We start from the raw sequence: 13,622 nt of genomic DNA, 5'->3' as shown, positions 1-13,622 counted from the left end.
TGGATCTTTAAGAACAATAAATTGGAATTTGGATCGCCACAGGATACCCCTCTCCCAATGACCCTAAGCTCTCCCAACCCCAACGAAGGGGAAATTTTATCTTAGATGCTTGGTATAACCACCAAGAAACTTTACTAGCAAACTACAGTGGGACCTTATTTGCAGGAGTCGATCAAAAATTCACCCTCCCAGCTAGAAGACTATCCTGCTCTAATTTATTATTTTCTTCGGTCCCTGTAAGAAACTCCAGATGCTAGTCAATTCTAACATCACGGCGCAATCCTTTGTGAGGAATCCTGGGAAGGCAGATGTAAAAAATACTTTAATTAACATAGGAGTTAGATTTTAAGAGAAATAATTGGGAAAAAAGGATTTATAGGATGCCTACGACAGTTGTGAAAAGCCTCGATGATTATGTTTATTGTGGTCTATCTTAATGTGGAGACCTGTAGTCTGATCAAATGGTGATGTCTTGCATCGGTTTGTGATGATCTTATACTGAAGCAACGGGTAATTAAATAGCCCCCCATGATGAACCAACCACCTCCTCGAATTCATAGCAATTTTAAGCTTTTAAGGGTTCTAATCCCATACTAGAACAAGAGAAACCTAGGGCTCGTTTGGTTCGCGGAAAAAAAAAAAGGAAAAAGTGTGGTCAACGAGAAAATAATGAGATACCTCTTGTTTGGTTGGAATTTTCAAAGAAGAGAGATGGAAAAGTTGTGTTCCCATAGGAATATGATTCCTACATTTTATAGGAAAGTCTTTTCCATGAGAAATATGAAAAAGTTACTTTCCTATAAGGCGAGAATCACTCCAACTTTATTTTCTTCCAAAAAGACCATTCAATATTAAAGAGGCATTAAAGACCTAATTTTTATTAAGGATATGATAGAAATTATATATAATTTTTTCAGAAAAGTGGATGGTCAACCAAACATAAGCACTCCGTAAATCTATCACTTTTGCATGTTTAACCAAATATGCCAAAAATATATTCCTAGACATTTGAGGAATCTTTCTTTCCAAGAATTATATTTGTAAGAGGGAATATGATTCCCGCGAACCAAACGGGCACTCAGAGAATAAACCGAGGGGAAAGGATCCTATTGTATTCTCTTTTCCATTCTGAGGTACCATTTCACGAGATTGAATACCTCCTCCTCCTTGGTTCCTTCCTCGCTTCCACCGGAGCCTCCATCTCATTGTCCCCCATGCCGGTTATTCTTGTCAGCTTGCCTAGTTTTTTCCACCTACTAGTCCATCTTGACGACTGGTGTTTTATAGTTTTCGACGACGGCGATGCCATCTTCTCGAACATACTCTGCAAGCTATCCATCTCTCTTTGGAGCTCGGTGTACTTGGCCTTCATGTCTTCCAGCTCATATTTAAGGGTGTTGATATCTTTCTTTTCTGCTGCCCGCCCCTCCTGGAAGAAGGACCGGGGAGTCCTCCCTTCCGGTAGCTGGCTTTGAGTGGGGAGCATGGGTTGGCAATGCACGAGCTCCCTTCCTCCTTCGAGTGAAGAGTTGGCGATGGACTTGCTTATCTTCACTTGTTCAGAGAAGAGAATCTGGACTGCGAAACGAAGGGGGAGGCGGTCATTCTGGGCGGCGTGCATGCAGGCATCAACTGAGAGCTTCTGGCAGTCCATCAGTCGGCAGAGCCGCCTGCGTCCATGCTCGGAGAGTGTTGGATGTGCCTGGAGGAAATTCGGAAGATGTAAAGGTTATGGAAGGAGCTCACTCTTCAAAATGCATGGGAGACAGGTGTGGAAAACTTTTGGATAATAAGAGGTGTCAATGAGCGAGACTTCACCAAATTTTTTTAGATGCTTGTGATAGGTATCTTGTTTTCAGCCACTGGTTTTCTTTTCAGGAAACTTCTTTTTATAAATTGAACGGCCAAAAGGTAAGTCAGTTTGTAGGCGATCCAACCACCAGATCGCACTAAAAGGTGGACATCCACAAGAGACAATACTTGCAGGTAAGACCAGATGAAGATGGCCCAACTGTAAACTTTTGGAAGAAATTAAGTCAGATCCTTGTGCGCCAGTTTCAGTCCACTCCTTTCGTATCGATGGAGCAATCAGAAGAACGTAAGTTGACTATTATTTAGAATTTTAGTTCATCTATCAAATGTTACCAAAATGCTGGAGTTAAACAAGTAATATTGCTTCAGATTGAGGAATAAAACCCAATATATAAACAGAATCTTGAAAATTTAATGAATCCATAAATTTAGTTTAGTTTTTGAGAAAGGCACAAGATTTTGTTGTGGATTCAACATTTTATCTTTTCAATTAAGAAAGATAGGTCTCCTTATTTTCTGTAAGATTTCAAAATATACTGAGTTTAAAGACGACTGAATCTGAATTCAAAAAGGAAAGGATGCAACGACCTTTTGTGTTTACCTTAAGATAGGAATCGATTGCTCGATATAATCCATCATCACTGGTTCTTGCTGATTTTGGCAATGCCTCTGCTAAGGCCTGAAATTCTGAGGGCGACAGATGTTGGTCCCTCGACACCTCGGCGAGATATCCATCCAAGAGCCTGGCTACTCTTGCCTTAGCACTGGCTCCACTTTGTCTATGCTTATCAGATGATGATTCCCTTCCTGGGCTTGAAGGTCCTGTCTGCTCCTGAACCATGAAATGTTGCACCAGTCTTCGAACTAATTCAACATCATAAAATGTCTCACATTTGCTGTAGGAAGCGATCAGAAGATCTGCTAGGCTTGCCTGCTCCAACTGCATTCCGATGCGCTTCTCCAAATCTTCGATCAACGCATGCGCGGCCTGTAGCATGTTGGCCAGTCTTAGGAGTTGGAGGAGGAAGCTGCATGAGACGCAGTCCTTAATAGGTGGAATTATGCTGATCAGGCTCTCAACAAGCATACACTGCTCTCGGATCGGCATGCCTGATAATAACTCTTCCTTGCTAGAATTACCAACTACAATCATGTTCCTTCCCTCTCGGTTCCAAGTGCTGTCATAACTGTTCTGTGTGGCTTCGCTCGCTAGACCAGGGAGCCATGTCGATGCATAGTTCATAATCGCTGCGCCGATCAGTTCAAACCTCATCCCTTTTACTTTGATGGCAACAACAACTCTTACAAAGTGATCAATTCTGAGTGTGGATACATCTTCGAACCACCAATCTGGCGGTACTTGCTGGTTCTTACTTGAGCTTCCTTCTTTACACCTACTGTTCCATTGAGGGCTGCCAGTCTTTGGGGGGATTCCAGTGTGTGCCTGCTTAATTCCTTTTGGACTCGCACAGGCCTTCCAGGCGATGGACTCGCTGCAGCGCCGCACAATCTGGAGGTTCTCAGCCCATGGGGAGAGGTCCTCACAGCTCTTGAGGACTGCAATTGAATCCCTCCAGGAGGACAGGACTACATAGCTGAGGAAAGCTTCAGTTTTGAATATCAGATTTCCCTCCTCCAAGTCCTCTGTCATCTCCAAGTACTCAGCTGCGCAGCGTAGGCCGGCGATGTTCGAAGCAGTCAGGTCGACCGCTATGCCATAGCAGAACCTGGCTGCCAAGTCAAATGCCTCCGGGCCACCAGGGAGATCATCCAAATTTATGAAGTTTGGTTCCGAGTTTCGTATTGGTGATTCGTTAACAATTCGGTTCATCTTTCCACTCCTTGTGATCAGAGGATACTGGAAGGGGGAATAAGAGAGTTCAGATAGAATTACAAATTAAAAAAAAAAGAGAGAGGAGGTTCAAAACAGCACAAAGAGAACCTTAGATTGTGCAGCATAAAAACATACCTTGTGTAAATGGAAAATATAACTTTCCACTTTGACAAGCAGATCACTTGGAACATCGCTGGAGACAGACCTATTAACAATGCACAACTCAAATAATTGGTTCTAGTTTCAAAGTGTTATAACATTACAACTAACAGTATCTTCTGAAGAGACTATTATGCTTGTGGAATACAGAAGGAAGAGATAATACCAAGAGTTATCTCTGCATATAAATTCGTTCATATTGAGGCCGTCATGCTCGTCCGGATTGAAGGAGTAATTGTAGTACCCTCTCCTGCCGCTTTGGGACTTGGTCTTGGTCTCCCACATGTTAAACAGATGAAAGAGTTGAAGCTATGTCGAGGAATATTTATATAGTTGGAATTTTAAAAATATTGAAATAGTGAACAAGATCAAGGAGATTAAGAACAGAGAAGCGACTGTGTTTGGTGTCCCAAGAACTAGATAAAAAGGCAAAGGATCAATGTACCGGAATCTAGAAATCCATTGTGATAGAACTGAGGAGGAAGCCTAATTGATATATTTGCTCAAGGATCAGATGGTCAATATTTTTGAAGGAAATAAACAATATCTAAGTGAAAAGTGGACTGCTGTCAGCCCCCAAATCCTGAAAAGGTTTCAGTTTCTTTTCCTAGAAGATCAAAAATCATTGAACTCGAAGCGGAGCTTAAAGATCAAACGAAGTAACAAATTTCTTGGCTGAAATCAACTTTTCAAAAAAAAAGCTAAATCTTTTGTAAATCACTAGAAATATAGTCATAGAAGCCAAACCACAGAAGTTAGACCAAGAACAGCAACAAAGATGAGCGTGAATACAAGAAGAAAGCCGAATAACATATAAGTATGGGTCTCTAAGGCCAGATAGTGAGGGGAGTGATCAAAGAGAACAAGTCACATGCGGTGTTTGGAAATCTCTGAACTCTGTCGCTACTGATATCTTTCAGAATTCTACAGGCTGCGTCATGGGCTCCCTACTGTCCCTCTCCTACTCGCGGAATGTACGCTGATCCATTTTTGCTTTTACTGAGGGGATCTGTTTGGTGTTCATGATATGAAAACCATAGCTTTCTGCAGCCTTTATTTCGTTTTGTTTCTTCAAGGAGGCCATTCTCTATTGCTTTTAAGATCTACCCCACCGGTACGACTCATTTGTTCTCCATTCTTCCCCAGAATAAATGAATGATGGGCTCCCTCTATGCCTCTACTCCCTCTCTTCTCTGAATTTATGTTTTACCATCTCTTTTTTTGCTTTGTTCCTTTTTTTGGGGGGGCTGTCATTCTCCCGGTCTTCTGTTCATCAGCTGAAAGCTGCAGTTTTCCACAGAAGTTGTTTGTTGTTTTCTGCAACATGGATCTACCTCTTCATACTTACCAATAATAAATGGGCTGCTCTGTGAGACCACAATCTTGGGAGAATTAAACTTATTTTTTCCATTCCAACACAAGCTGCTCTGTAACGCAAGAGATGAAGCCATGCTGCTACGTTGTTTGTTCCTACTGGATGCTGATTTCTGCCATGTTGCTGAGGGCCCATAATATTGCCATTTTCTCCTGTCCATTTGGTTTATATTTGCTACTCTATATTAATTGCTCTTACGTGCATGAAACCACCTGGTATTACATGAACCGAGACCTCATTATGTTCTCCTAAGTTGTGCTTGGAGATTTTATGCATGCCATTGGCTATGAGACCTTGTGGGTTTTCCCCCTCCATTCCATGAGTGGTGCGGACACGAGTACTGGACTGATTATTTTGCAGGATCATGGTTGTCGCAGGAAGACGGTCCAGCCACTTTCGTTGTGGCTGGATTGATTGATGTCATTTTTATTATTTATTTTATGTGGGTGGGATTAGTTTGCATATTGTCTTTTGAGGGCTTCTTTCAAATTGTTTCTTCATAGGGACTTATTTGTTATTTGGTGGCCCTACATATATAGGGCAAGCATTTGCTTAATTTTTTAATGAATTAATGAATGAAAATTAGTCTTCTTCTTCCTCCTCCTCTTCTCCTCTTTCCCTTCTTTTTCCCCTCTTCCTCTCCTCTTTCTCTCTGTATTTCAATCCCTACTTCCGTCCTGCATCAGCTTTGGTATCAGAGCAGGCTGACTTTGCCTCTGTTGCTGAAGTCAAGGAATCCAGTTTATGGACGGACCTCCGCCGATTCCTTTTCGGCCTTTCCCTCATCTGCACTTTGCTGGAGTATTTGCACCGCAAACACCAGAACGCACGGAGGAACGCAGCACGGCACGCATTCCGAAGAAGAAAGGTCGTTCCCTTTCTTCCTTGTTTTCTTCTCTCTCCATCGTCTCACTCCCCGTGAAGAGAAAGGGGGCAAAGCCCTCCCGTCGGTCGCCTCCAACCCAGCCCCATTCCACCGGCCTCCTTTGCAAAACACCGTCACTGCCTTCGCCCCCCACCGCCGCCGCCTCCGCCGTGGTCTCCCTTCCTTCTCCTTCCTTTTCTCTCGGTTCCCGCACGGAAAGGGGAAGTCCCATTGTTGGTTATCCCCACGGCGGCTCGAGAGGCGAATAAGCCAGCCTCTGCTTTGTGTTCCTCTCCAGCCGTCGTCGTGTTGCAGCCATCGCCGCCGTCGCTTCCCCGCGCTGTCGATTTGCCATCGGACACTACCGTGTTTCCCCGGAGGTTTCGGCAACATCTTGCTGCCGCCGACCATGGCCGGATCCAAGTGAAGGACGCCACCGCCCCGTTCACTGCCGCACCAGCACCCCGCTCCACCGGCGCAACGCCTCCCCGCAACCACCGCCGCGAAATCAGGCGCGACCGTCGGATTCGTCGAACGCGACCGTCGGATTCGTCGAAGGTGGAAGAAGATCCACAGTGCGGGTAAGGTTTCGACCCGTTAACCCGATATCCATTAACCCGAGTCATTTCAAAAAAAAAAAAAAAAAAAAAAGAATTGTGGATCGGACTGTCTTAGTGGGTTGGGTCTGTTAACCCGATAACCCGACAACCCGATTTGGGTCAAAAAAAAAAAAAAAAAAAAAAAGTGACGCACGTGACGCGTAAGTTGCGCACGTGCGGGAGGCTTCCTCCTTCCTTCTTTCTCTTTCCCGATTCTCTGGTTTTTTTTTTTTTTTTTTTTGGTTGTTTTCCCCTTTTCTTCCGACCACCATTTTCCGTCAACCCCGCACCGTCTCTTCTCCGCCGTCAACACCTCCGCCCACCGTCACCGCTGCCGCCGCCAATTCTTCCGTTTTACCACGTCTCCCGCTTCTTTCTTCTGCCACAGTTGTGGTATTCCGCCGGCATTCATCGGCCCGGCCGAGTCCACCACCACCACCGTTTCCCGCCCTCCCACCACCGTCAACTTCGGCCTTCCACTGCTGTCAGCGCTCCCCGCTCGCTCCCCACCGCCGCTGCCACGCCTGCTGCTGCACCCCTGCGCTGCGCGCTGCCCCTGCACTTCTTTACTGCCGCTCGCCGCTGCTAAGTTGCTGCCGCACCGCCGCGCCGCCGGGTTGCTCTCACCGCCGCGCCGCCGCGTTGCCGTCGCCGCCGTCTACTGCTGCACCACCACCGTCGGCTCTGACAGCCATCACCGCAGACCGCTCCAACTGTCCCTGTCATCAGTTGCTCCGACCACCTCCACCGGACCCTGCAACGCCCGTGACCTTCTTCCCAGCATCATCTCAGCTTGGACGTCTTCTGCAAGCACAGCCCACTATCTGGTTTGGGTCAACTCTGTTTCCCCTCCCCGCAGGTTACATTTGTTCATTTAAGTTGGCATTAATTATCAAATTTTGTGTTTGGTGATTCGTTCCACATATTCCGACACATGCAACCACATACATCCACAAAACAACCAGAAACCCTAGTGGTCACATTTCTTTAATATTAACTGTGGAGCTAGATCAAAGCGAGGAGACATATGTGGCTCCGTGACACCTTGCATAGTCCGAGAACTTGGTACTACTTGTTTGCAGCTACTTGTTGGCCTGCGTATTATATTAATTTTCAGTTTGCAATAACTATTTGCTAGGGAGTAGTTTTAGTTTATATTGAGCATTTACTTTGCAATTGTGAATTCATTTCATGCATTAGGTCTACTTAGGAACCTTTATAGTTGGTCGGCTCATACATTTTGTCATTCATTTTATGCATCTACGTAGTGGTCGTGTCGCATCTCATCTTGAGTCCCCCCTAGACATGGATTCCAAAATTGAAGCCCTATTAAAAGCTATCCACGACACTAATGATCAAGTCCAAAATACGAATGCCCAAGTCCAAGCAAACAACGCCCAAATTCATGACCTAACCACAATGTCCACCCAGGTTAATGCTCGACTCGATTCAATTGAGGCTTCACTTCAAAGGGTTATTGAATCCCAAAAGGTTAGTACTCCCCATTTACCGGGTCTTGATGAGGACGATACCCTCGAACAAATCCTAGAACAACAAGGTTCGGTTCGGCAGGGCAACTTTGATCATAGGTCTGTTCCAGGTCACCATTATGCCTACCCTCGCCCTAGAGGACCTGGTCCCATTCCTCCTGTTGATAGAGGTCACCGACATACCGTAGAATCTAGAGAGCCTCGTGACCCTGATGAAGATGTAATGCGAGGCATTAGGATTGAAGCCCCCACTTTCGATGGTCGTCTTGATCCGAAGGTCTTCTCCGATTGGCTACACGAAATGGATCACTTCTTTGAGTGGTACAATCTGTCGGAGGAGAAAAAGGTCCGATTCGCTAGAATGAAACTCCTTGGTCGAGCTAAGTTGTTTTGGCAAAACACCGAACAACTGTTAGCCAGGAGACATCAACCTGCTATTACCGATTGGGTAGAGATGAAAGAAAAATTAAAAGAAAAATACCTTCCATTAAGTTATCAATCTGACCTCTTAGATCGATGGAACAATTTAAGACAAGGTAGTCGCACAGCTACTGAATACATCGCCCAATTTGATGAATTTATGATGCGTAGTAATGTAGCTGAAGATGAACGTATGATCTTGAGCCGATTTCGACGAGGCCTAAATGATGAGCTTAGGAAAGAACTTGTCCTTCGTGAAGTGTCCACCTTAGACCAAGCCTATACATTTGTGCAAAATTATGAACAATTCTCCAAATCTATGTTTGCTAGGCGCCCTGACACCAGGCGGGTCCCCACTAGTGCCCAACCATCTGGACCCAGACCCCCAGTCGGTTCTGTCCCTCCTAAATCCTTTTCTTCTCCACCTATCCAAAACCGAGATATTAAAGGCAAAGGAATTTTAGGTGAACCTCCAAAACCAAGCTCACGAATTCAGTGCTTTAAATGCCAAGGGTTTGGTCATGTTGCCTCCCAATGTGCAAATCCGACCCTAGTTATTGACACACATGAACAGAAGGATGACATAGATAATTTGGAGGAACAAATTTATGAGCCTAATTTAGATGATATTCACGATGTCGAAGACGAAACTGAGGAAGAATCACAATTTTTAGGCTGTCTCCGACCTAACCCCCAGAAAATTGCCCACGAACCTGATCAATCCACTATAAATGTAGTAAGGTGTGCAATTACCCAGCCTAAAGAGACTGATGACTGGAGACGAACCTCAATTTTCCACACTTACATTAAATGCGGCGAAAAAGATTGTAAAGTTATCATTGATAGCGGGAGCTGCATTAATGCAATATCTTCCAGCATTGTCGCCCGCTTGGGTCTGACTCCTGTGTCCCAACCTCAACCTTATAAGGTCTCCTGGATCGACACGTCGTCCATTCACATTAAGGAACGGTGTCTTGTACCTATTCAAATCCTCTCTTATAAAGACACTGTCTGGTGTGACGTACTCCCAATGGACGTAGGTCATCTGATATTAGGTAGGCCTTGGTTGTTCGATCTTGATGTCACCATCTACGGTCAAACTAACTCTTGTTCCTTTGTATTCCAGGGTAAAAAGATTAAGCTTAATCCTTTACGGCCCAAAACGCTAAATAAGAGTACGGACAAGAGTAACTCAAAGGGGAAGGAACTGCATATCCTTAACCCCACGGAATTTGAGAGGAACGTCTTTAAGGACTCTCCGGTGTTTGCCCTGCTAGTTAAAGAACTTCAGCCACATCTTAAAAGCACATTATCGGCTGAATCCCTCGCTATTCTCGAGGAGTTCAAAGAAGTTTTTCCTGAAGACCTTCCAGATCATTTACCCCCTTTGCGTGATATTCAGCACGCCATTGATCTAGTCCCGGGAGCTACCCTTCCTAACCTGCCCCATTATCGGATGAACCCTTCTGATCATGCAGAGCTCCTAAAGCAAATTAACGAGCTTCTACAAAAGGGATTTATTCGAGAGAGTCTAAGTCCTTGTGCCGTACCTGCCCTTCTTACTCCAAAAAAGGATGGAACTTGGCGAATGTGTGTAGACAGTCGGGCTATTAATAGAATCACGGTCAAATACCGTTTTCCTATTCCCCGGCTCGACGATATGCTGGATATGATGGCAGGTGCCTCGATTTTCTCCAAGATTGACTTAAAAAGTGGCTACCATCAAATCCGGATTCGTCCAGGAGATGAATGGAAGACAGCCTTCAAGACAAAAGATGGCCTCTATGAGTGGCTGGTAATGCCTTTCGGCCTCTCAAACGCTCCAAGTACATTTATGCGAGTGATGACTCAAGTACTCCGACCTTTTATGGGCAAATTTTTAGTCGTGTACTTTGACGATATCCTTATTTATAGTCAAACTAAGGAGCAACATTTAGGCCATTTAAGGCAAGTTTGTACGACTTTATGCAACGAGAGCCTCTATGCTAACCTTAAGAAGTGTTCATTTTTCACTACTCACGTAAACTTCTTAGGGTATATAGTCTCCTCTGAGGGTTTATCTGCTGACCCTGCGAAAATCACCGCAATTGTTGAATGGCCTGAACCTAAGAATATTACTGACATCCGTAGTTTTCACGGCCTGGCCACATTTTACCGTCGTTTCATTAAGGGCTTCAGTACACTTATGTCACCTATCACTGATTGTCTTAAACGAGGTGATTTTCAGTGGACACGCGCAGCCGCTAAAGCATTTAATGACATTAAGAAAAAAATGACGGAAGCGCCAGTTATGCGACTCCCTGATTTTAACAAAGTTTTTGAGGTGGAATGTGATGCATCTGGCTTAGGAATAGGTGGTGTGCTTAGTCAAGAACGTCATCCTATAGCCTATTTTAGTGAAAAGCTGAATGAGGCTAGACAAAGATATTCCACCTATGACAAAGAATTTTATGCCATAGTCCAGGCCCTACGGTATTGGCGACATTATCTCCTTCCTAATGAATTTGTTCTCTATTCTGACCATGAAGCACTTCGTTTTCTTAATTCCCAGAAAAAACTTAATCATCGACATGCCAAGTGGGTTCAGTTCCTCCAGGATTACACTTTTGTCCTCAAGCATATGTCAGGTGCTGCGAACAAAGCTGCTGATGCGTTAAGTCGTCGAGTAACTCTGTTGTCCGCCATGTCTGTTTCCATCACCGGTTTTGATAGACTTAAGCTCGATTACTTGTCTTGCCCAGATTTTGGCCAACTCTATAATGCCCTTGCTGATGGACAAGGACCTTTGATTGATGGTGTTTATCTACAAGACGGGTACTTGTTCAAAGCTTCCAAGCTCTGCATTCCGCGCACTTCCATGCGCGATTTCTTGATATGGGAAGTACATGCCGGTGGTCTCGCTGGACATTTTGGCCGTGATAAGACCATAGAAGAAGTTGAACGTCAATTTTTTTGGCCAAGTTTGAAACGGGATGTTGCTAAAATTGTGGGACAGTGTCGCACGTGTCAACTAGCTAAGCACAAAAAACAAAATACTGGCCTATACACTCCGTTACCTGTCCCAGATCGCCCTTGGCTTGACCTTAGTATCGACTTCGTACTCGGCCTTCCTCGCACATTTCGGAAACATGACTCCATTTTTGTGGTTGTGGATCGTTTTTCTAAAATGGCCCACTTCCTTCCTTGTTCCAAAACTTCTGATGCCTCTCGAGTAGCCAAGATATTTTTTGATGAGATTGTTAAGTTATACGGTTTACCAAAAACCATTGTCTCCGATAGGGATGTCCGTTTCATGAGCTATTTTTGGAAAACCTTGTGGCATTTGGTTGGCACCAAACTTAAATTTTCTATGGCTTATCATCCTCAAACCGATGGCCAAACCGAAGTCGTCAACCGAAGTCTAGGTAACCTTCTGCGTAGTCTAGTCGGGGATCACAATCGTAACTGGGATTCTATTCTGCCTGTCGCCCAATTTGCATATAATTCGTCAGTCAATAGATCTATCGGGATGAGTCCATTCAAAGTGGTCCATGGTTATAAAGCTCGCAAACCTGTAGATCTCCTACCTATGTCCCCCCATATTCGCATTTCTGAGTCTGCACATGCATTTGCACAGCACATTCATAATCTGCATCAGGAAATTAGCAAGCGCATTCATATGAGTAATGCTCAATATAAGCTACAAGCTGATTCTCATAAGCGAGATAAATCATTTCAAACTGGGGATTATGTTATGATATGTATTCGGCCTGAGCGGTTTCCATCTGGAACCGTCAAGAAACTGCAGGCTCGTAGTGCTGGGCCCTTCCGGGTATTGCAACGAGTGGGTACTAATGCTTACGTTCTTGATCTTCCCTCTGATTTTGGTATTAGCTCCACTTTTAATATTGAGGATTTGGTTGCTTACAAGGGCCCCCTTTCTATTCCTACTGATCCTTTCGCTCTGCCATCACTTGAGCTTGATGATACTCCTATTCTTGATTCCATCCCATCCCCGACCACTCTAGCTTTACCACCAGCACAAAAAGAACATATTGATGCCATTTTAGATGAGCAGACTGTTTCTACCAGTGATGGGGGTGTTCAGCGTTTTCTGGTTCGTTGGCGAGGACGCCCGGAGTCTGATACTACATGGATTACACGTGCGGAGTTACAGCGCATTGACCCAGATCTTTTGGAGTACTACCAGAGTCATTCGTCGGGGTCGACTTCTTCTTACCCGGGGGGAGTTGGTGCGGACACGAGTACTGGACTGATTATTTTGCAGGATCATGGTTGTCGCAGGAAGACGGTCCAGCCACTTTCGTTGTGGCTGGATTGATTGATGTCATTTTTATTATTTATTTTATGTGGGTGGGATTAGTTTGCATATTGTCTTTTGAGGGCTTCTTTCAAATTGTTTCTTCATAGGGACTTATTTGTTATTTGGTGGCCCTACATATATAGGGCAAGCATTTGCTTAATTTTTAATGAATTAATGAATGAAAATTAGTCTTCTTCTTCCTCCTCCTCTTCTCCTCTTCTCCTCTTTCCCTTCTTCTTCCCCTCTTCCTCTCCTCTTTCTCTCTGTATTTCAATCCCTACTTCCGTCCTGCATCAATGAGTGGCATTCCATGGTTTCTTTAGATCTTGGTTTGGGAAATATATTTTATTAAAATCTTAAGCATTTTAGCCAAGATTATAATAATATCATGAATAAATTGCAAGGAAACAGCACCTTTAGTTAATGAATCACAATGCGCCAACTGCAACAGGAGAATTGGAAACAAGGATCAGATCTGAAGTTGCCACAACAAGGATCAGGCATTCAAGCAAGTGGAGGATGAATGGCATAATACTATTTGCAAAGCCCAATCTGAGCTTATAAGCTTAACATATTGTTTGATTCGCAACTTATGTTCTCATGGGATGGATATAGTAGTACAGAATCAAATCATATTCTCCGTGCTCCAATTTCGTAAATTCTAGCGAAATTCTTGACCCAGTCACCAAGATTTTTTCGGTATCTGCCATGAATTCATATTGCATGTCTTGAAAAAGAGATCTTTTTGGCAAATTGCCTTTTTTT

At 44.3% G+C, this 13,622-nt stretch overlaps 2 protein-coding genes across 2 annotated transcripts; one reads left to right on the top strand and one right to left on the bottom strand.

Moving 5' to 3' along the window:
- Positions 1 to 849: 849 nt before the first annotated feature.
- Positions 850 to 4,875, bottom strand: LOC103711029 (root phototropism protein 3-like). Its single transcript, XM_026806210.4, has 4 exons — positions 3,972 to 4,875; positions 3,782 to 3,851; positions 2,414 to 3,670; positions 850 to 1,702 (listed from the first exon to the last, which is right to left on the bottom strand). Exons 1-4 carry the CDS (start codon positions 4,088 to 4,090, stop codon positions 1,142 to 1,144), a joined length of 2,007 nt encoding a protein of 668 aa, XP_026662011.4. The 5' UTR covers positions 4,091 to 4,875; the 3' UTR covers positions 850 to 1,141.
- Positions 4,876 to 8,063: 3,188 nt separating this feature from the next.
- Positions 8,064 to 12,875, top strand: LOC149753495 (uncharacterized). Its single transcript, XM_089923535.1, has 2 exons — positions 8,064 to 11,435; positions 12,171 to 12,875. Exons 1-2 carry the CDS (start codon positions 8,064 to 8,066, stop codon positions 12,873 to 12,875), a joined length of 4,077 nt encoding a protein of 1,358 aa, XP_089779661.1.
- Positions 12,876 to 13,622: the final 747 nt, after the last annotated feature.

Source organism: Phoenix dactylifera, chromosome 5 (genome assembly GCF_051530095.1).
Source record: "Phoenix dactylifera cultivar Ajwa chromosome 5, Ajwa_hap1_PhDact_Kaust_v1.1, whole genome shotgun sequence".
Classification (NCBI taxonomy): domain Eukaryota; kingdom Viridiplantae; phylum Streptophyta; class Magnoliopsida; order Arecales; family Arecaceae; genus Phoenix; species Phoenix dactylifera.
This window is presented reverse-complemented; position numbering and strand designations above follow the sequence as displayed.

Bases quoted from the DNA above. Each gene is read 5' to 3' on its own strand.
- LOC149753495 (XM_089923535.1), top strand. From the start codon at position 8,064: ATGTCCACCCAGGTTAATGCTCGACTCGATTCAATTGAGGCTTCACTT. The intron at 11,436-12,170 runs GTACATGCCGGT...GCATTTGCACAG, and splicing joins GCGATTTCTTGATATGGGAA to CACATTCATAATCTGCATCA.
- LOC103711029 (XM_026806210.4), bottom strand. From the start codon at position 4,090: ATGTGGGAGACCAAGACCAAGTCCCAAAGCGGCAGGAGAGGGTACTAC. The intron at 3,671-3,781 runs GTATGTTTTTAT...TCCCCCTTCCAG, and splicing joins ATATTTTCCATTTACACAAG to TATCCTCTGATCACAAGGAG. The intron at 1,703-2,413 runs GTAAACACAAAA...AATTTCCTCCAG, and splicing joins CAATCGATTCCTATCTTAAG to GCACATCCAACACTCTCCGA.